At 39.6% G+C, this 22613-nt stretch overlaps 1 protein-coding gene across 7 annotated transcripts in view; it reads right to left on the reverse strand.

Annotated features, from left to right (window-relative positions):
* The window catches only part of SERGEF (secretion regulating guanine nucleotide exchange factor), a 158251-nt gene that overhangs the window by 109778 nt on the left and 25860 nt on the right, over nt 1-22613 (reverse strand). For 6 of the 7 annotated variants that reach the window (XM_061999151.1, XM_061999150.1, XM_061999152.1 and 3 more), the window contains one exon: nt 5099-5259. In XM_061999151.1, coding sequence (XP_061855135.1) covers nt 5099-5259 — 161 coding nt within the window. Of the gene's footprint in view, nt 1-2383; nt 2816-5098; nt 5260-22613 lie in introns of those variants that run through there. The other variant, XM_061999157.1, reaches the window with a different exon arrangement.

Here is a 22613-nt window from a genome sequence, read left to right on the forward strand (position 1 = left end):
ACCCCAGAGAAGGAGACTCAACAACACACCTGGGCAGCCTGTTCCAGTGCTCTGGCACCCTCACAGTGAAAAAATTCTTCCTTGTATTTCTTTGGAACCTCTTATGGTCCAGTTTATACCCATTGCCCCTTGTCCTATCATTGGACATCACTGAGAACAGCCTGGCTCCATCCTCCTGACACTCCATCTCAAATTAAGAAAAAGGATAATTTAATTAATTGGTCCAGAAGGCCCTCACTAAAAGATGAGCTGGCCTTTACCTTTTCTTCTATGGAGGGGTCTTTATCCTCACAAAAGATAACTAGATGGACATATCTAACAGCATCAAACAAACATCCAGGGAAAACAACACATACTAACTGAAATGTGACACAAATCATAATCTGCTGTCTGGAGCACGTAACTCTCAAATAACTTTCCCTTCTAGTGACATCACAAGGGAGAAAGCTTAATGGGTAAAGGGCTGGAATACAGTATGTAGCACCTGGGTTGTCTTCTCAGTTTTGCAGCTGACTACATCATTTCTCCACCTCCATTCCCATCCCCTGCTTGTTTTCATTATTAGCTCCAAGTATTGCAAATTAAGAACTACCTTTTTTTGCTGGAAGTTCTTCCAGGGCCCACATCTGTTTCTATGGCACAGTTTGGGGTTTTGAATCAAGATGGCAAGTCAAAGAATAAAGACCAGAATTTACCGAAACTTTGTTTTTCGCAACTGCTATTGAACTACATCCTTGGATTATCAAAAAGTTATTTACCCTGGAAAACTAGAAAGACTTTTTCTGCATTTAGCTCCCTCCCCAACACCCAAAGTGGTTTTTTAAGCAGCTTACTGGATCAGTTCTCAAACTCCAATCAGTGAAATCTGGTTTAGGAAAGCTCAATTTGTTGTTTCTCTCCTACAAAAACATAAACAGCTTGTTTCAACCATTCAAAATAAAGAACATAGCCACAAATATTTACAATACCCAGTCAAACAACTAACAGCCACAGACAGAGGGCAGAGATTACATAGATGTAACATTATCAGGTTATTTCTTTTAATACCCTTTGAAGTCACAACTACAACTTTAATTACAAAGAGGCCTCTAGCAATTTTCCCTGAGAAGTCAAAAAATACAACAATAGTTGTCTGTTTTGCAAACTAAAAGGTTCTGTTTTCAATATTAATGTCTCTACATTAAGCCAATAATTATGCTTATACATTAATCTACTCATGTAATAATCAACCAATTAATTATCATCATAGCAGATATCTTAACTTGTAGGTAGTTGCTTAATATTTAGCAACAAAAATGGGGAAAAAGGGAAAAAAGAAGAATATACTAAAAGCAAAGCTATCTTTCAATTATTTCGAAGGTCTGTAAGAATGTGTGTATTCATGACAGCATCCCCTGAAAAAAGGAATTGTACAGAGGTGTAGTGGGTCTGGGATGGTAGTGATTTTCCACAGCAGCTCTTGCAGTGCTGTGCTTACTGTTGATATCAGTATTATGACTACCACTCACACAGCATCAGGGCTGTCCCTCCAGCATCCCTTCCCCCAGCTTCACCAATAGCTGTGGGTGGGCACAATCCTGGGAGGGACCACAGCCAGAACAGCTGACCCAGCCTGACCAAGAAGATATTCCATACCATATGACGTCAGCTCAGTAATATGAACTGGGGGAGAGGAGCAGAAAGAGGGGGGCAAGTTTCATTTTTGGCCTTCCAAAAGCAACAGCTACGCGTACTGAAGCCCTGCTTCTCGGGAGGTGGCCAGACATCGCTGCTGATGGGAAGTAGAGAGTAACAGTTTATCTGCTTTTGCTTCACTTCTCACACACATGGCTTTGCTGCTTCTTTATTAAACTGCTTTTATCTCAACCCACGAGACTCTCATCTTATTTTCTCCCCTTCCCTGGCTTGCTGAGGAGGTGGGTGATAAAGCGCTGTGGTGGGCACCTGGCATCCAGCGAGGGTCAAACTACCACAAGAGGATCCAAACTGATCTGTATTGCAAGGGATGAACATACACACTGAGATTATGGACTACAGTAGGATCAGAATAAAACATAGCAGGTACAGGTTGCCAGAAGTCCATAAATTATTTTCATTCCCTGACACAGCTGGCCCCTACATCCACCACCAAGATTTATGGTCAAGTGATGGGAAAACTGAGAAAGGAATTAAGCCCAAGAAAACCCAAAAGGGACAGTGTGATACAGAATTTTGAAATTAAGTGAAATTTCAGAGATCCCTCCACAGAAAACTGTAATCTAGCACAATTGCTTTAAATAAAGGATATGATGTTTTAAATAAAGGATATGATGAGAACACGGCTCCATGTGAACAGTGATGCATACTCAAAAATTACTATAGCCTTTCCATCTAGTTTAGCAAGAAACATTCAGCACTGCCCAATAACTTCTCACTTGTTTATTGCTGCAGCAAGTGTTTGCTGCAGTGTGAATGACATGCTGAATGTACGACAAACAGTAAAACGATAGCTATTAAAACCAAAAATATCAAACGGACTGGAAAAGCATTTTGACAAGGAGGAAATATTAAACCAGGTCTTTGTAGCATTTGCTAAATACAGAGGCTCATTCTATTTCAGCCCATTTGTATTTAATTGTCCTTTCATCTGAAGAGGGGTGGATATGAATGCACATCAGGCAGCAGATGAGTCAGATGTTCTGAAGAGGTCCAATCAAGGACGCCCCACAACACAAGAGCACTGCATGCATAATGTGTCACACGACTGACTTCGGCTACAGCCTGAAGTTTCTTTTCAGTGTCTCATCCTATTCCATGGTGGTTATGTACCAAAGCACTGTGAACAAAATAATAAAAAGACCTGGGGTCACAAAATTCAAAAAGTTTCAACACGTGAGACTTCAGGAACCTCATGTCCATATACTCTTTTAAAACTGCCAGGAAGATATACTCAGATTAGTAGATAATTATCTAAAGCTTGGGCTTTTCTTCCATTGTTGTTCTTCCAACGTTTCAGTTGAACGAAAAAATGGCAGTGTTCCTGAAACACTTTGTCAGAGGAAGTCAAACCCACAAGGGAATCACAGTTGTCACTCACAGTACTTCAAAAAATCAGGTTTTGGATTGGTCAGTAGACACAGATATTACATCCATTTCAGCACAAAGCAAGGAGAAACCCTGGTCTTAGGTGGAGAACACAGCTAAGCCATGATCATGGAGACAAGGAGCAGCACAGGAGGTTAAATCCACTGTGCTATCCTCAAGGTAAAACAATGTGCCTTTTATACTGCCCTCTAATACTTAGGTTAGTTTCTCCATTTTGATTTTAACATGAACTGAAGAGCAGAGGCAATCAGCAGACCACAACTTCATCAAAAAATCAGCTGAACCATTAAAAATGACGTATAAAACAGACCACGGATAAGAATCACCACTTATAATCTTTAATTGTTAAACTGTCTCTCTGTGTTAAATATGCAAATTGGATTTTTTAATACAAGGTAAACATGAAAAATAACTCATCTCTGTATTTCAAATCAAACCTTATCTCCATGTGACAACAAATGGAAAAAGGGATAGCTTGTATGTAAACAAAACACAGTTCACTCTCTACATAGCCTACTGCAATTTAATACATTTTGAAGTATAAATTCTAGCTCTGGCATTATTTTGTAATCTTCAAGTGAAGCAATCTAAGCTCTTATTACCTGCTTTTTTCTTTTCTCATCAACACAGCTCCTCTTAGGGTATAAATGATGCTAGCTCTTGATCACGCTCATCTTAAATCATGTTTATGCTGTTAGCTCTGCAAAGAATGATGCCTGCTCTAGAGCACTGCCCTTGCTAATCACTCAAATCAGGTCTATCATAGGTCTATAAGGAGGAACAGTGCTGAGGGCAGCAGAATGAAGATGAGACTGTTTTTCTCTTCCTTTCAAAGGCAGATTTCTGAGTGCATCCTTTTCTGCCACGTTCATGAATCACTCACCCTGCCAAGGATAAAGTTCCCCTGTGAAAAAGCCACAGTTTTGTGTTGTACAAGAAATGACAGAACTACACACTTGAAGTATTGCCCAAAGAACAGATGAAAACCAGCATGAAACTGATTCAACAATAGTGTTCTCTCTAGATATCTAATGACAAAAGCAGGAACACCCATCTCAAAATTAGTAAGAAAGGTGTTTGAGACTCTACTAGTAGAGTCAACACTGACTAGGGAAATTACTCACTAGTGCAGCATCCTGGGCTCTGAAGCTCCACTTCACACCTGTGAATACACACAGACACTGAACACTGGGGATGGGAAAGGGCAGAGGCTGACCCTTCTACCCAAATTCTCACCATGGGAGACTACCAGGAGCCAGACGTGCAGTACTTTCATTGCAGCTGAAGTTGTCAGCCTGTACTTGCCCCCTCACATTTGGCTGCCAGTTACCTCACAGGTAGAGGCATACTTTTTGATGAGTTAACTAGCCAGATAGGACCTGCACATTGCTTGCCAACAGACCAATTGACATATACTGCCTCTCAGATGCTAAAAAGACAACAAAATAGTTCACAGACAGCACGTTGTGTCAGTCTACAGCAAACAACTTGAGTGTTTTCTTTCTGATCATCATTATACATGAGGATAACTCATTTTGTATCCAGCTAGCCATATGAAAAGAAAACCTCCAATACCACTCCAGGATGTCATATGGCAGAGAAATATTCACGATATGCTTTGTAGCCTGAGCTAGAAGTTGTGACAATATTATTTATCAGCTAGAAAAAGGCCATTGGCTAAACTGTTACAGAGGGCTTCAGACAAAAGTAGGGTCTCACCTCATCAGTAAGGCTGTATAACAAGTTCAAGTATCTCCTACACACACTGATATCTGAGAGAACTTCTGCTAATGGTAGCTCTGGTTCCACCACAGAAAAATCAGTTTCAGAATGCAAAAGCTGTTTAAGAAATCTGAAATAACTGAATCATATTAACTTCTGAGATTACAGGAAGAGCAGCAAGGGTTTATGCTGCATCATTTGAAAGGGTTCTATTAGGAAATGGTTCTGATCATTTTAATGCACCCAAAAAACCAAAATCATTGGCAGGGGGGAAGGTATTTTTCTTCTTTACCTGAGATGCTCCATTTAGGCAAGGCACTGAAACAGGGATGCTACACAACAGCTCCCAGCGTCGTTCAGAAGCCGTGCATGCCTCCTGCCCATCAGCAACCACCGTGTGTCTTCCAAGTTGCCCATAGTCCGCTCTGCCCCAGGTGAATATCTTGCCAGTTTCTAAACACAAAGTACATTTCAAGATTACTTATTTACAAGGTTCCTGGAACATTTAGATATCAATTCTAAACTAGAACAACACTTGTTAATGCATCTTTTCTACAGATTAAAAAACCCTGTGAAAATGGATTATTTCTGGGAAAAGACAAAAAAAAGAATACTAAAGCTAACTAAAGGATGTATTATGATGTATTTCCACACAGTTACTCAAACTTCATGGATTTGTTTTCTAGCAAATTAACATCTGTAGGGCTGCCTGGGCCACAAATGAAACCAGGCCGGCAAAGCTGCATAACCTCAGGACAGAAACTGGTTAGTCAGTAACACCACCACAGCTCTCATTAAGCATCACAAACACATCAGTTTCTTTTCACAGGAATCCCATGTTGGCCCATGAAAGATAACTTTGGTTGAAATCAGCAGTATATGGATCACTCTTCTCTCCACATATTATACCAGGTTCACTGCTGTGGAACTGACACCCAAAAGGTCATTCTCTAGTATGGATAACATCTATAAAGCAATTACAGCTTTTTATGTTTGGGTCCCAAGAAAAAAAAGATTAAAAAAAAATTCCAAAGTTATACTACATGAAAGTTTTATTTTTCTAATGAAGCAACTAGATCTCTGCAGGTAGGTCATGAAAAGCTGTCCCTTCTGGGCTTTCAATTAAAGAAGTTACATACACACAGTATAAACAGGATATTCTCAACTCAGCTGTAATCAGAATCAGGAATTCACATTTCAGCCCAAAAGGAAGCCTGCAGTGACCTCAAGTTACATACACACTTCAGCTAAGCCTCAAACTCCTCTCCAGAACTAAACTCAAGTGGTAAGCCATGATGTGGATTTGAGGAAAATACCATCAAGTCAAGCAAGTTAGCTTAAACATGTACACGTCTCCCCTTGTCAGTCAAAACAGATATATCCCACAGGGGTCAGGAGCAGGGAGTACCAGTCACACTGTCCAAGAGTTTTCTTAAAACGTCAGAACACAAGCTTTTGGAAACCCGGTCACCTGCCTTTTCATGGAAGGGGACACAGGTGGGCACTGCTGGTTTGAAGAGTTTAAGCTGATAATGTATCTCAAACTACAAGAAATCTACACATTTTACTCCTGGCAGTGGTAGCTTTCACTTCAACCACTTAAAGTTTTTCAGACACATTCTCTCAGCTCACTGATGATGCTTCCCCTGAAATAAATGATAAAATTAGTTGTCCTTCTATCTCAAGGGCACAAAGATTTTCTTCCACTGGAGCTTCCTAGCAAGTCAGAGAAAGACTGGAAACCAGTGGTATAGTACTTTAAACATAAGCTTAATTCTGTTGAGTTTAAGGATTAAAACAAGTTTCATAAGAGAACTACTAGTATACCATACAGAGATTAGGAAAACAGTTTCCAGTTTAAAATACATACTTGTTTTGGAGGTAGTATAATTACTTTGCAATTTGTACAGATCTCTGCTAAAAACATTTGCAGCTGCAAAGTGTTGCAAGACAATCCCCACACCAGTATTTGTCACTTTATTAAATGTAGACTAAGCTTCAGGCTTTCACATCAGACCAGGTTACTGCACCTATCCAGAATCCCATTAGCAGACTGGAAAAGGATAGCCAGGCTGCTCTGTTTTTATCAATTACAGGAAATGAAGCTGAGTTTTAAGAAATTTAAAGCCTAGAAGAATTCCTGTAACATTTAGTTATTAATACACCACAGACTCTCAAGCCCTAGCTATTCTATTAGAATCATAGAATTATTTTGGTTGGAAAAGCCTTTAAGATCATCAAGTCCAAACACTAACCTCACACTGCCAAGCCTATCACTAAACTAAACCATATCCCTCACTACTTCATCTATGCATTTTTTAAATATCTCTAGGGATGGTTACTCCACCACCTCCCTGAACAGCCTGTTCCAATGCTTAATAACTCTCTCAGTGAAAAAGTTCTTCCTAATGTCCAATCTAAACTTTTCCTGGCACAACTTGAGCCCATTTCCTCATGTCCTATCATTCATTACTGGACAGAAGAGACCAACCCCCACCTCACTACAACCCCCTTTCAAGTAGTGGTATAAAGTGAACATATCTCCTCTCAGCCTCCTCTTCTCTAGGCTAAATATCCCCAATTCCCTCAGCCACTCCTTGTAAGACTTGTTTTCCAGAACCTTCACCAGCTTTGTTGCCCATCTCTGGACACCCTCCAGCACCCCCATGTCGTTCTTGTAGTGAGAGGCCCAGAACTGGACACGGTATTCAAGGTGGGGCCTCAACAGCACTGAGTGCAAGGGGACAGTCTCTTCCCTAGCCCTGCAGGTCACACTATTTCTGATACAAGCCAAGATGCCATTGGCCTTCTTGGCCATATGGGCACACAGCTGGCTTCTATTCTGATGGCTGTTGATTAACATCCCCAGATCCTTTTCTCCCAGACAGCTCTCCAGCCACTCTGCCCCAAGCCTGTAGTTGAGATCCCAAGGACCATATCTTGGTCTATGGTCAAAAATAGTCTTTTTTTTTTTTAATGTCAAAGGCTGTCAAAACCAGTCAAAATTTAGTCAAAAACTAAAGTATTGCAACACTTAGAAGCCAAAACCATCAAGTGTTGCAGACAAAAACATCAGCAATCCACAAAGCTTCTGGAAAGGCAAGCAGTGTATTTGATAATATAGAGCCAGGTCCTCAAACGTAGCCTATAGCACTATCTGGCACAGAAGGTGAACAGAGGTTCCTCTCAAATCTAACTTGGGGGAAGGAGGCAGAATCTTTCCCCAATCAAATCTGGTGCTCCGAACAAGAAACACCAGCTACTCATGTAATAAAAATGGTTCTTACTTAAACATGCAAAAGCAAACAGAATCTTTAGAACATAAAGTGTTTCTGTTTACAAACAGAAATAATTGTAATTAGCTTTTTCTTTTTCACCATTATAAGGGAAACAAATTTCAGATGGTTATTGGCAGGCAAACATGGAGTATATCCACTAAAAAAAACCTGAAGACAGAATATTTTTTCCTTTTAAGAAGAAATTTTTAAATGCACAAAGATTAGGTAAGAAACCACCTCTTGCTTAGTGCTCATCAATTCAGTTCTCAATCCTAATCAGCAGAAACCTCTTCCCCGGTATTCCCCCATTCATGCTCAGTCTCCTACAAATGGTCAACCGTTCCTATTTTTCAACCAAACGCATTTGCCTAGGGAACCTTTAAAAAAATAAACAGTAAGTCTGTCTTTCCTGTGAAAGAACCTAACCAAAGCCGATTTAGAAGTGCCTTCTCTATGAAATACTGATTTATTTTTTTCAGAAAACAAACAAAACAATCAGTCTCGAGTGAAAATTTCAGGCTGAGGCAGACACCAAGGCATGGAAAATTCCATCAAAAAGGTTCAAGTCTCGTCAAAATCCTAAGCAAAAAAAAAGCACTTAGTTATGACAGAAAACGTTAAGCAATTGTAATAAGAGGTATTGCTACTGTGCTGCTTATAATATAGATGGTATTTTAAAATGTTCTAAGAATATTTGAGAAAAAGACATTAGTCATACAGAACAAGAAGGCTGCAGGATGAATTACTTAAGAATGAAGGGTGATATAACAGGGAATGTTGGTCTAATATTAGACTAGAACAGGTTTTAATTAGAAGTCAAGAAAACATACACAGTGATGAGTCAACTGGACAGGGTATATCAGTCATGGAGGTGGCTGAGGCATCAGAACATGAGATATTTCGTACTCTACACAGAGAGGGACAGGGCACAAAGGCAGGAGGTATGTCTACAACTTCTGAGAAAGAAAGAAGCATACAACATTTGAAAGTCTTTCCAGTTCTTTCGAGATACTAACAATGCTTCTTAAGACCTGGATCTTGCCTTACTCTGAGCATGGAGGCTCCAATTCCAAAAGGCCTTTAATTGCTCAACTGTGAACATCCACATTGTCCCAGATAACTTCATTGCAACTGTTTCTTTTTTCAGCAGGCAGATGCAACATCAAATTAAAGGCCAGAGGGTTCAATACCATTTGGAATTAAGGAGTAACAAATATAATTCATGCATCCTGTATCATTCCAGTGTACAATCTAAATGAAACATACAGTACAGGAGATCAGAGCTAAAAGGAAAAGACAAAGGTCAGAAGATTTATAAGAAAAGCTTCCCCAGTCCCTTAAATAAATAGAACATACAACAGTATGCAACATCAGTTGAGATGCTACATGGTCACAGAGATCTTGTTTCCTCCTGCTCTTTGAACTATAAACACAGCAGGCTACATCAGGGTACATACAGCAGCAAATCATCTGAAACACATGCCCACATCCTTCACAGAATACAGATTAAGGTATATACATATTCAAGTGCTTGCAGCTCTACACTAGCAATCCACTACCAGAAAGACTCCTCTGCAGTTTTTTCACCATTATCCTTCTGTCCTCATGCTACCACAGTGTGTAGACAGGTGAGAATGGCCTCAAAATTACAAGTTCACAACCTCTGGAGTACTGCAAATCCAGCAATACTGCATAAAGCACTTCAGTTGCTTCCTGCCTGACACTGTAGATCTTACTGTGCTACTTTATGGTGCTGCTCAGGCTGCAGAGCATGTCATTTTTCCCTTTTAGCACTTTCTTAATTAATCTGCTCAGCTGCATAAGTATTTTGAGAGAATTCGCAATTTAAAAAAAAAAAAAAGCATTTGTTTTAAAAGCAGATTGGTTTCTCAATAAAACACAGACAAACAAGAACATTAAAATGCCCTTATTTTCACTGGGTTCAGATTCATCTTTATATCAGTTTCCCTGGCTTAAGATAATTTCATGATTGCACTACTGTTATCTCCTTGGTGTCTCTCTTGGCACCCAGGCAAGCTTTGAACTATCTTTTCATAAATACTAGATGAAAGAGTTCATCTAGACTACCTCCACTTATGGCTGTATTAACAACTACTTTTCAAATGAAGTCCAGATATTCACATTGAATGCTTAACCTCACTGAGACTTTAAATAAGAAGCTGTATATAGAATTCCTAATGCTTCCTTTCACCTGAAAATTCACAGGAGTAAGTATTAGAAACTGACATTTTTGAGGCTGCCTCTATCTCCTCCCTGTCCTACACAAGGCAAACCAACACTTCTCCCCCAACTACTCTGCTGTCCTTCAGGACAATCACTAATGTTTTTCAACCATTCTGAGAAACTCCTTCATCTCCCTAGAAACAGCCTTTGTGTAGAGTAGTCTTACAGAAAAACATTCATCCATGTCTCCCTAATTCTTTCTTGGCTGAAGATAGCTCTAATTCGGCACTCTGAAATGAGGTATCGCTACCATACCGACAGTCTGACACCTGGTACCTGCGCATGGTTTCAGTACAAAGCAGGATTATCTGCTTTGACAATGGCCTCGTCATCGTCTTACACAGGGGTTCAGTGTACCACAGCTGCCCACATCTCTTAACAATTCTTTCTATGACCTCCTTACAGACTTCTGAAACTTTATATTATATGGCATGCTCCTGAATATTTTTCCATACATTATATTTCCATATATTTCCATTAATAATATGCTATTAAAAAAGCATCACTAAACCACAAATCTATGTGTGGTATTGAGGGCATGCCATTGCTAAAAAAAAGAGAAAAAAAAGAAATTTAAGAAATCAAGTTACAAGACAACTATGCAGCATGAAAGGAAATTCATCCAACCAGGAAGAACTCTGTATCTGTTTATGGCAATGCTGTGCAGCCACAAACAGATACAGCATACAAGAATATCATCTGGTATCCTTTCAGAGGCTCCTGAAGGTATCAAAACATTAAACATCTAATGATTCATATGACAATGCGATGCAATGCAAAATAGTGGGATAGGCAGGCTAAGCTATGAGGATGTGGGAGACTCTCCAAGAGAAGACACCAGAGCTGTGACAGTTTTTTTTTTTAAACACAGACTACAGTGTTCAAAACACACACTGAGAATTCTTTAGGCAATAGTTTACACCAAGACAGTTTGATAAACTTTGGATCCAAACAGTTATTCTCACCCCTAGGCCACCAGCCTTCATTGTGCTTATTTGTGACAGGGAAGGCAAACCAAGCTAACGAATTGATCTGTCTGAAAAATAGCCTTGGGAAATGGGAGCTTGGCAAAAACAAATATTGCTAGAGGCAGTGCAGTACTGTCAATTTAATATTCTGTATGACAGGCTACAGATAGCTCACAGTTGCACATGGCATGCTAAGTTTATCATTGTCATGGTTTTGTGAGGAGCTGCTTTTGCTTGGTAACGGCGGGGGGGGGGGCTGCAGTGCAGACCCTGTAAAGAGTTCTCAGATTTTACCCCAGCTCTGAGGTTTGGACCCATCTCCAGGCCGGCTGGGCCAATCTGGCACCTCTGCCATCACTACTTAAGGACAGGAATTTAAAGTGCTTGAGAGAAAGTGGAAGAGTGGTACAAGATGGAGGTTACCACGTGGACCCCACAGTCAGAGAAGGAGGAAGGAAGAAGCAGTGGACTAGAGAACCCTCTGCAATCCATGGCAAGAAAACAGACTGTGCCCCTGCAACCTATGGAGAGCAATGGCAGGACTGAGAGCAATCAGCATCTCTGAGTGAGTGCGCCCAGATGGACAGGACACTGTGTGGGGAGGCGGCCATGGCGCAGGCCTTGCTGCAGAGCCTGCAGGCCCCAGAGCAGACTCACACGAGAGGCAGAGAGAAGCTCCAGCCTTTGGGATGAACACACATCAGAGCGGCCCATGTGGGTGTGTGAGGTACTCCATGGTAGAGCAAGGAGGACTGGCAAGGAGTCTGCCTGCTCTGAGGAGACACAAATGGCAGAAACCACTGGGAAAAGACTGACTGTAACGCCCATTCCTTGTCCCCATGGTGAGAGGAGAAAAAGACAATTGGATCAGGGCTCTGAGCCCAAGAGAGGGGAGAGATGGGGAGAAGGTGGTCTTAAAAGGCTGCTTGTGTTCTTCCTCATTGTACTACTCTCTGTTGTTTTCTGTTTGTTATGTTTTGGGGTTTTATGGTTATGTTTTGGTTGGTAGTGGATTCAATTATTTTCTGTTTTCCTCCCCAAGCTGAGTAGCCTGGTCTACTTTGCCTGGGACAATAAGTGGCAATTAAGCCCTCCCTGCCCTTTCCCAATTCTTAAGTCTGTGGTACTTAAGTCTAATCATGGTCTTTTGTCCCTGGATAGTCCTAAATCAGGACAATCATGCACTGTACCAACACAGCCATCCATCTTTATCGGGGTCCTCAACACCATTAAACATCTAAACAGCTTTGACTTTCATTCATTAAAAAAACAGGTATGCTTTTTCTTCCATAGTTACACCAAGTTCCATCTCAAGATGGGCAATGTTCAGTTAATGGGATGATTCACATTCTTAATAGTATGCTTCACTGCTTTGAAAGACTGGACAAAAATAACTTTTGAGTAGGGCATATTCTAAGACTCTCCTGATACCTTAGAAGTCCTGCCTCTGGATTTGGGTTCTAGATGCCTGTTTTGCTTTTAGAGGAGAGACTGGAAAAATTAAGTACCATACAAAGCTCTGAATAAACTGGAATAAAAATTAAAATGTAAGAAGTTAAATGCTTGTAAAGTTATATTCTAATGCCCGATATCAGATAGATAAATGATCTTGTCTCAAAAAAGAAAACGGGGGGAGATGATGATGTCTGTGCAATCATGAAAGGGGAAGTGGGGGAAGGGGGGTGGGGGCTGGGGTAGATTTTAAAAACATCTATCATATATTGCATTCATCCTGCAAGATGAGAAGATTCCTCTCTCATTTCTCTCCACTCATGATTAGAGTCATGACTGCTTCACCAGCTGTGCCTCTGGCTCATTTTAAATTCAAACTACAATACATATCTCACTTTTAGACTTTTAATAGCAATGCCTTAAAATGCAGATTGCTGGCTAAATTTAGTTACATGATTAAAAACAAATCTAACTCATCTCTACCGAGCAAACAGAACTGCTGCATTCAAGGTTCAATAGAGGACTTCATCTAAAAACAAAGTCCTAACAAAGAGAATTTAAAAAAAAGAAAATCAAAATACGATTTAGTGATACCTCTACAAAAGCAGGATGCATAAAACATTAACCAGCTCTGGAAAACTATCTGCAAATGCATCATAGTACACCATAGGGTTTTTGTTCTGTATTTCTGCAAATAATTTCTGCACTATGCTACTACAGCAGTATGAGTCATACACTTCTACTGACATTCTATATTTATATCTCCATGACCTTCTACACTGTTATATGCTTTCTTCCATATAGGCCTCCCTAATCTGGAATTTCCTTTCTTCTGCAGTTGAGCATCTCCTCCTCTAACATTCCCCAGAAAACTGAATAGATATTTCTTTCTAAGCAATTATTAATTTTTCTCTGGACACTATTTTGAATAAGCAACACCCTTACCTATTACAAGTCTAGACTTCACACAGTACCATGCTACACACAATCTTATTCAGAAATTACGAAATATCCATGTTGTCTTGAAAATTTTATGAAAAGCATTACCTACAGCCCAAATCTTGTAAACCTTTGTGACTTTGCCTAATTTGTAGAATGCAGGCAATGCTGCTACTCTCCCTATCCCATTGCCATCTGAGCCTAAGAAGGAACAGGCACCTGTCTACAAGAGATAAACAAAGTGAAGGTAATTAAGTTCCCATTGCCAATATCTACCCTGTCAAAAGACTGAAGGGCATGCTGTGGAAAGACAGACACAGAAATATCACAAGAAATGCCCTGGAATGGCAGGCTGAAGAAAAACTGGGCATTTTTACTGTTGTCCACAAGATGCATTCCCAAGAACAAATATTCAGAGAGCATTTGCACAGAGATTTCACTAGGTAACAAGCCTCAGATGTGCATGATTCTGAAGAGTAAGAACAACGATACCTGAAAAGAAAGAGAAGCTTTATAAGAAAAAGCCTTAGATGACCAATACTGGGACTTGCTAAGTGGCTTTAACTTTCTCAGCAGCTCCAGAAGTAGCAGAGTACTACATCCCATAGCATTCAACCCTAACTCTGTGTTGTTCTTAAGAAATAAAGTGCAAAGAACAGAAACAGCACCACAAAACCTCCAGAGCCTCCCAGGAGATCATCCTGCTTGTTCAGTGTCAGAACCATTAGAATAGCAACTACTATTGACTAAGACAGAGTGGGCTGCTCACCTCAAATAATGAGCAGCTGTAACTGCAGCCTTCTCACTGACAGGAGGAATAAAACAGCCTAAAAGAGGGTGGGAAGGAAAATTCATGCCCCTTGAAGTCAAGAGAAGAATAACGGTGAATAGGGTGATGTATTCCCACTAGAATATTATCCCATTTTTCCTTACCCCCAAGAAAGACTGAGTTTAAGGGGGGCGAGGGGAGGGAGGGCATCACAAGATTCCACCTTGAACTACATTTGGGCAAGATGTCCATATGGGCAAGGAGACTGCAGGGACAGAGGAGACAAAAGTATAAACAGTTGCATAATGGTGAAAGTATTTAAATGTCATTTATGATCCCCAAAAAAATCCATCATCTACAAGACCATGCTATCCAGCTAGCAGAGTTCCCTCTGACTCCTGCCTTGTAATGAGTTATAGGTCTGAGTGGGAATAAGAATTCACATATTAAGAGAGTGACTATGAGATATTTCAGAGCTACAAGACACAGGAGCATAAGACAAAAGTTAGATCTGAAAATGTAAAATATAGTAATGTTTCTAAAGTATTTCCACCTATGTAAATACAATGAATGTAATGCAAGTTCCTCTTGCAAAGAAATCTGAAATTCCTTGCAAAGGGAGAATTATACTAGCAAGATTTAGTTCTGATGTTTACCAACTAAAGCAATAGCAGTCCACAACCACCTCTCTATAGCTATAGCATCTGTATTTGCTTGCAGTGTCAGCACATCTGTGTTTAAGGACAAAGTACGTATATGTTGTAATGTAAGTATTGATATGCTATGTATGCTGCCTGCTAAAAAGAGTAGGTTAGATTTGAAAAGTGGGATATGGGAGAAATAAGAAGAGAACCTTCCCCCTTAGGAGTAAGGAGGGGACAGTAATGAAAATAACAACAAAAAGCTCCTGGCTCTTCACAGCCTTCTTTTCCCTAAGATTAAAAAGGACATTGATCAAAAGCAGCAGTACTCTCCCATTCACACTTCACAGAATGAACCTCTCATGATGAGACAGGACAGTTTGTAAAGATACCATGAGATACCAGGTGTCCAGGTGGAGAAGAGACATTTCTTTGCTCTGAAGTGGAAAGTTTAAAAATCTGATGCTTAGAAAACAACTTGATGCCTAGTTTGTGTCTACAGAGGATCAGTTCACTGCAAGGACTTGAATCCCAAGGGCATGGGCTGACCTGATTTTGACAAACACTGCTCCAACACTGCCCTGGTGGGTTAGAGAATCTTTAAATAACTACCCTAGATTTTTAAATCAGGCACATCAGCAGTTTGTTACTTTTCAGCTATCAGCTTCTGCCTGTATGCATGCCCATGGTGTTTTGGGTTTGTTTGGTGATTTGGCTTTTTTTAATCTCTAGCAAAGTGAGCGAGAGGAAACAAGTACAGAAGGATTTAAAACTGTCCTTTGTACTATGTGTTTTGACAGGATGATTCTTCAAAGCAGATGAACTTTTAATAATCCATAATGCCACCCTTATATTGTCCCTATAGCCTGACCTTCTGTCAGTTTTATTGTTCATTTTCTTCTATATTAACTGCTTCAGCTCTAGTCAGCTGTGTCACTAGCAGGCACAGGCCTCAATATTTGCACAGAGGTAAAGTCCTGCAAACTATTAGCTGTTATAAAGTCCAAAATTGAAGATGAAAAATGTCAAACTGATGTTCGATTTGCTTTCTATTTTGGGGACAAGTACAAAGACATAGTCCTACAGGAGTCTGGGTGGCTTCGTAAAAGGTAAATTTCTATAAATTCTACAAAAAGAAGATTTCCTATATCCATGACGTAAAGATCTTTGCAAAACTGACACAGAGCACTATCCCTGATCAGATCTTTGTATTCACAATGTTTTGCACAATTTTTCTTCTTAATTAAATGACACTGCATACAAGTTAGAATGAGTAAACTCCACCCCTCCTAGGGTTTCTCTTCCAGAAGAATCACGTGCTAACACCTTCCTATCATCACGCTCTTTGCCCCAAAAAATGAAGCTTTTGATTATTGTTATTACTTTATTTCTTCTTACATATTGTGTTCCTCGTAATACTGGGCAAGGAAAGCAAACCTGAGCCAAATCAAATTCTTAAATCCAACAGAACACTCCCAAAACCTAAAGAGCATCCTAAGTAGATAAATGCAATTTCCCCTTCATTGGCAGATCTCAACTCAGCTGTTTGAGATCTCTATACATTATATATGTACCTACACAGAGACAGCCTTTGCACTGAAACTCAAATAGGAACTACAAAAAACAGAGGTAATAGCACCTGAGCTTCAACTACGATGTCATAAACTGGGCTTGAAATAGCTCCTTCTCCTATAGAAAAGAGGACTTAAAAAACAACACAGGTGTGCAAAAAGAGCATGCAAACTCCCCTTCAAAGGTTTCCTGAGGGTAGGAATGATTTGTTTGTTATTCGTTGGCACTGAGAGCAAACTTCACACACCAAGAACTTGCTGCACAGCACTGGAGGCCAGCTCTGGGTCAGGCACATCCATTGCCCTCTGACAGCAGCTCCTGTCCACCAATTCCCTCAAATTTGTTGGTTTGGTCCTCTTTAGCTTTTAATTGCAAGTTTCTCAAGGTAGCAGGTTAATCTTGCTACATGGTGTTTGTGCCCTCACAGTCTGTGCTTCCATGCAGTTATTCTAAAAATTTGTATCCAAAATACACTGCCAAAATAAAAAGTGATCTGGAGATCAACACCAACATAATTCAAAATTAAATAAAAACTATATATATTCCTCCTATGTAGTAGAACCTAATCATAAGGTTTGGATTTCAACAATATTTATAAGTATTATAGAATCATAGAATCAGTATCAGTTGCTAACTACAACTTCTGTATGCATTAGACTCAAGTGCTAAAACACAGAAGTCGGTCACGGTATTTTCAAAGCACTGTATTCTATAGTGTCTTACCTCAAAATCACTATTTGAAGAGCACCTCAAGGTAACTGTGAAAAGAATAGTTTTGTGGGGTTTTTCTCCTGCTGGTTTTTATTTTTTAAAAAACAAAAAATCCCAAAAGGTTCCCTTTCTCAGAAGCACTCAACTGCCACTAAGCTCTTTAAAAGCACATTATCTATGTTCAAATAGTAAGATTCATTAGTGAGCATTAAGCCTGAATAATGAATTACTAAACAGGAAATGTCATTTAAAGGTTATGAAAACAAGTATTAAACAGTCTTAAAATACTACTAAGGCTAAATGACATCTAGATCGATGCTCATACTCGTACAGATCATGTACACATAGGCAGCTTCTTTCAGAAGCTGAGCTTAGTAATGCTTAAGTTTAAATTATCTGAACCATCCAGCAATTGTTTCTCTTGTACATGTGTCCAAAAACCAATGAAACTAATAAGGCACAGTAAACATATATTGTGTTTGGTAATCAGTAGCCATACAGATCAGCTCAACTATTATGTAATTATTCCGAGCTCCCAGTTTTTTATTCTATGCAATACAAAGCATTTCTACCTTACTAAGTGTTAAAACTTTGTCTAAGACCATGTTACATCCACTTTGCATAACTGCAAAATTTCTCAAATGCAAGTTCTTGTTTGTCTGTTTCATAAAAATTCATTACATTACTAAGGGCTTTGAGGTGCCAAAGTTTTAATCAATCTCATCATCATTTCATTATATGCAACTATGTCATGTGATGTGATAACATTCAACGCTCAAAATGGTCCTTTTTTGCCTCGATCTCTCAGTCAGAGTGGAGTGTAGGGAGGAATACCTTAATCCAGTCCATGTATTTTGCTGAATAACACAGTCTGATAATGACACATCACTGTGGACGGCTACCGAGACACACAACACATGGGAGTCTAGAAGCTGAAGTAAAAGCTGAGAGGCAGAAAGGAGGTGACTCAAGTTCTATCATCTCAGCCACCAAGCAACAGTGGTCTTGTGAGTTACTTATTTCACATTTGGATCCTTCTCTAGTAATATCAATGAATATAGAACTTGGAGGCAGCTTATGACAGAAGTTAACACAGCAGTCAGTTTTCTGTTGCCTTTACCTTTGCTTCTTTTCAGCTTTAAATAGGTGAACTGACAGATGTTGGTATAACGTGAATGAAGCAATTTCGGTACTATTCAGGAGAAATGGTTTAAACGTGAAAAAAGCAGAAATAGATTAACAAAAGACCAAGTGGCTCACATAGTGCCAACACTTCCAAGTAACAAGCATACAGAAGAACCAGAAATACAGGGGCACTTATGGCCAAATTCTTCCTCTTCAGAGGAAATGTCTTTCAGCATTGTACCCAGGTTAAACAATAGTTGTGAAAGAAAAGAAGTTTAAGAGAAGTATCATAATCACAATTGCAATAGTTTAATTTGCTCTAGAGGAAAAACAAACTGAACAAACAAACAAAAAAAGAAACCACCAAGAGAAAGTAAAATCCCAAGAAACAGCTCATAGCAAACAAGGTGCCCTTCTCAGGACCCAAAACTACAATTCTTCTTGCAAATTGGCTCTAGTGGAATAAGATATTAAACACAAAGTCTACAAGAGGGAAAGGGAACTTTCGGAGAGAGTCCAGCACAGGCCACCAAGATGATCAGGGGACTGGAGCATCTTGCTTATGAGGAAAGGCTGTGGGAACTGGGATTGTTTAGTCTGGAGGAGACTGAGGGGGGAATCTCATTAATATTTACACGTATGTAAATGGTGGATGTCAGGAGCTTGGGGCACCACTTTTTTTCTGTTGTATCTAGTGACTGGACAAGAGGTAATGGAAAAAAGCTGGAACACAAAAAGTTCCACTTAAGGAAAAAACTATTTTACTTCAAGGGTGAGGGAGCCCTGGCACAGGCTGCCCAGGGAGGGTGTGGAGTCTCCTTCTCTGGAAGTTTTCAAAACCTGCCTGGACATGTTCCTGTGTGACCTGATCCAGGTGAACCTGCTTTAGCAGGGATATTGGACTAGATGACGGTCTAAAGGTCTCTTCCAACCCCTACCATTCTATTATTTAAATGGTTCCCGTATACAAGTACCATAAGGTTTTATTTCCAAGATGAAGCTACTACTGACAAGAGTCCCAGCAAAAGCCTTTCAGGAGAAACAGAACCCATATATGGCCCACACATCATAACCAGGAACAGACAGTCAAAGCCACTGTCACACAAGTAATTACTTCCTTATGATCAGCTACACCTACCTTCAAAAGGTTAGGGATCAGGGGTTTCCCTTTTTATCTTTTGCATTCTTTCATAAATTCGACTTAATCTACAGTTCTCAGCCTGTTCCTGGTATCCTTCACTGTTTGGTACCATTTGTCTGTTGCCACTGAAGTACTTTTTTCCCTATAATGTTCCACATACTTGTTAGTGTGTCTGACCTTGTCTGTTACATTTGCTAAACACATGGGCAGCCATAAACTGGAGCATTCCAATCACAGAAACCAGAGAAAACCGCAAAAAGGGGAAAAAAAGATAGAAAGTCAATGGATTCCTTATCTCACACACTAATGACTTGAACAAAATCTATATCACATCTACATTTGAAAGGTTCATTTTTCTGAAAGCTTTTTAAAGCTCAAAAATTGTTCAAGTTAATAGAGACACTCATATTAGGTCCACAACAATCACTGTTTCCAACAGAAAACGAGAAGCATAACAAATTAGGAGAAAAGTTCAACATATTATAGTCCCCTTTCCCACACATGTGGTCTATGTGAGAAGTAGGTCCCCAGAGTGTAATGTTGAATGACGACTGAGTCATTCTTCAAATCCCTCCAATCGTGGAGTACTTACTAAAATATACCTGGACAGGACTAAGAAAGCATGAAAGGAAGTCATGGCGAGAAAAACTTGGATAGATTAGATTTATGCACTCTTCCTCTTCTACTGTGGAACAGGCATTCTGTAGGCTGCCACACACAAGATGAGCAGAAAAGATCTGCAAAAATCTATCATAGCTGTTTTCCTCCTGTTTTACAATTCTTGTTAATAAACACTCAGCATGCATCATGAGTTAAATTTAACAAAAATCCATTTAAATCCTACTGTCCGTAGACCATCTGAATCTCCATTTGCTAATACACTCACAAGCTTACAAGAGGAATTTCAAGTAAACATTGAGATTAATTTGTTTGCCTTTAATGTTAATCACTTATTTTTCTATCTTACACCTAATAGCTTCAATCAAAATTAGTGATAGTGACAGCTTAGTATCTTCCTGACACCTCTCTTCACATACAAAAGATATAATATGGCATGGCATACTCAACTATTTACTGACCAACTGAAAGCAAGAACAAAAGAGGGATGCCAACCAAAGAAATAACACAATTATTCAAAAGATGTTGCCAGCAAGCTTCTGTGAAAAATTTTTGCATATGAACAACTCTGGACACTTGACACTAACCTTTAAGAATGTACCTTCAAGTTCACACTGAACCTAGCATGAACAAACCATAGAAAGAATTTCTTCAACATATGTAGAAGTAAGTCCCAGTAGGGAACAGCAGGAGCGCAGAATCACAAAGCAACGCATTAACTTTGAAAGTTTAAAAACAAAGCCAAGGAATTATGCCAGCCCATGAAGCCAAAGAAAATGTCAATCCTTTATTTACAACTAGACTTCAAATCCATATGATTTTGAAAATAAAATCCAGGATGCTTTAATGTTCAGTGCTAAACATCCATTAACTTGTTACAAATGTTGATAATGCAAAGCAAGAAAAAACATAAGACTGTATAAACCTGAGTCAGCTCATAGGTTTTGTTTATTCGATTCTTGTTAAATGAAGAACAAAATACATAAGAAACATGTTTGTGTTTTAAGACAGAACTAAACAAGAGAGGATGACACACAGAGTAGGATGTAATAACAGGCTCCCACTGTGCTGTTGAGCCATAGCTGCTGGAGACAAAATCTGCTGTGCCTCAATAGAGTACACACAGAAGATCCACCACTTACTGAGATCTATTCTCTGGCAGAAATATCTTCCCAGAGATTCGGAAACAATTTGGCAGTTAAAAGAACAATCTCCTATAGTAGCCCTGGCAACATCCCATCCCTCCCCATCCTGCCCAAGGACAAGGTGGTGTACGATTTGTCTGCTTAAGTCTCATTTGCAGAAATCTTCCATAAACTAACTGTAAATTTCAGTTCCTTGCTGTTTGAAGAAAATTCCCACCAAAACCCTGGGAATAGATGGCAATACAATAAACTTCATAAGTTGCTGAGGAATAAGACTCTTCAGGTAGCTTGCTCAGGTTTTCTGGGTTTCCTTGGGTTTTCCTCTCAGTAGATTCTACTTCAGTTAACTCTGATGCCAGGAAGAAAAATGGTCCAAAACAAACGAAGCAAGGAGATGTACTCACATGAAAACACACCGCACCTCAATCTCCACAGCACACAGTACTAACATTTTCTCCAGGCCAGGATATCTGTTCAACCTCAGTCACAACTACCAAGGCAAAGTAAAGCACAGAATATTCTTCTACCAGGTCCCTCCATTAAAATTAAGATGTTTAATCTAGGCAGCCTAATAGCACAAGATCACAGAAGAAACAAAGAATCTTACTGTACTTAGCTGAGGGCAATAAAGTTCAACTGATAAATACTGGGGGAAAGAGGTGTTGCACCCCAACTCCAGAACTGCACATTTACGAGTTAACTTTGGCAAGAGTCATCCCTTCCACTGAAGGTTCCTTCCTCAGGACTGTCTGAATCTGTATACACCATGTCTCACAAAACTCTCCAAGTTGGGGCTGTAGAAATACAGACTGAGCCATATTTGAACAAAAAGTAGCAAAAGTGATGCCAGGAATAGGAAAAAAGAGCCTCACTGATGCTTTTCATTTTTGTACATTCTTCCCAAACACCTATAAAAGTACATAGAATTGCCTCAACTTGGAGTGGTGGGGTAAGGGAAAAACAAAACAAGGTTTGTTCCCATCATCAAAGTAAAGAAGATTCAAAACAACTGTTGCTGTAGGAAAAGCAGACTTGATGATCAAACTGGAACAACAGAAACTAATCTTGTTGGAGCGAATTGTGGATTACTGAAATAAATGGTTGAAGAATATGCAAACAATCTGCACAAAGCTCCCAAAGGTCAGGATTAACCTAAAGAGGAACTCCTAGTGAGGACCTTCCCTCCTCAAACAAGAAGCAAAAG

Source organism: Colius striatus, chromosome 7 (genome assembly GCF_028858725.1).
Source record: "Colius striatus isolate bColStr4 chromosome 7, bColStr4.1.hap1, whole genome shotgun sequence".
Lineage (NCBI taxonomy): Eukaryota > Metazoa > Chordata > Aves > Coliiformes > Coliidae > Colius > Colius striatus.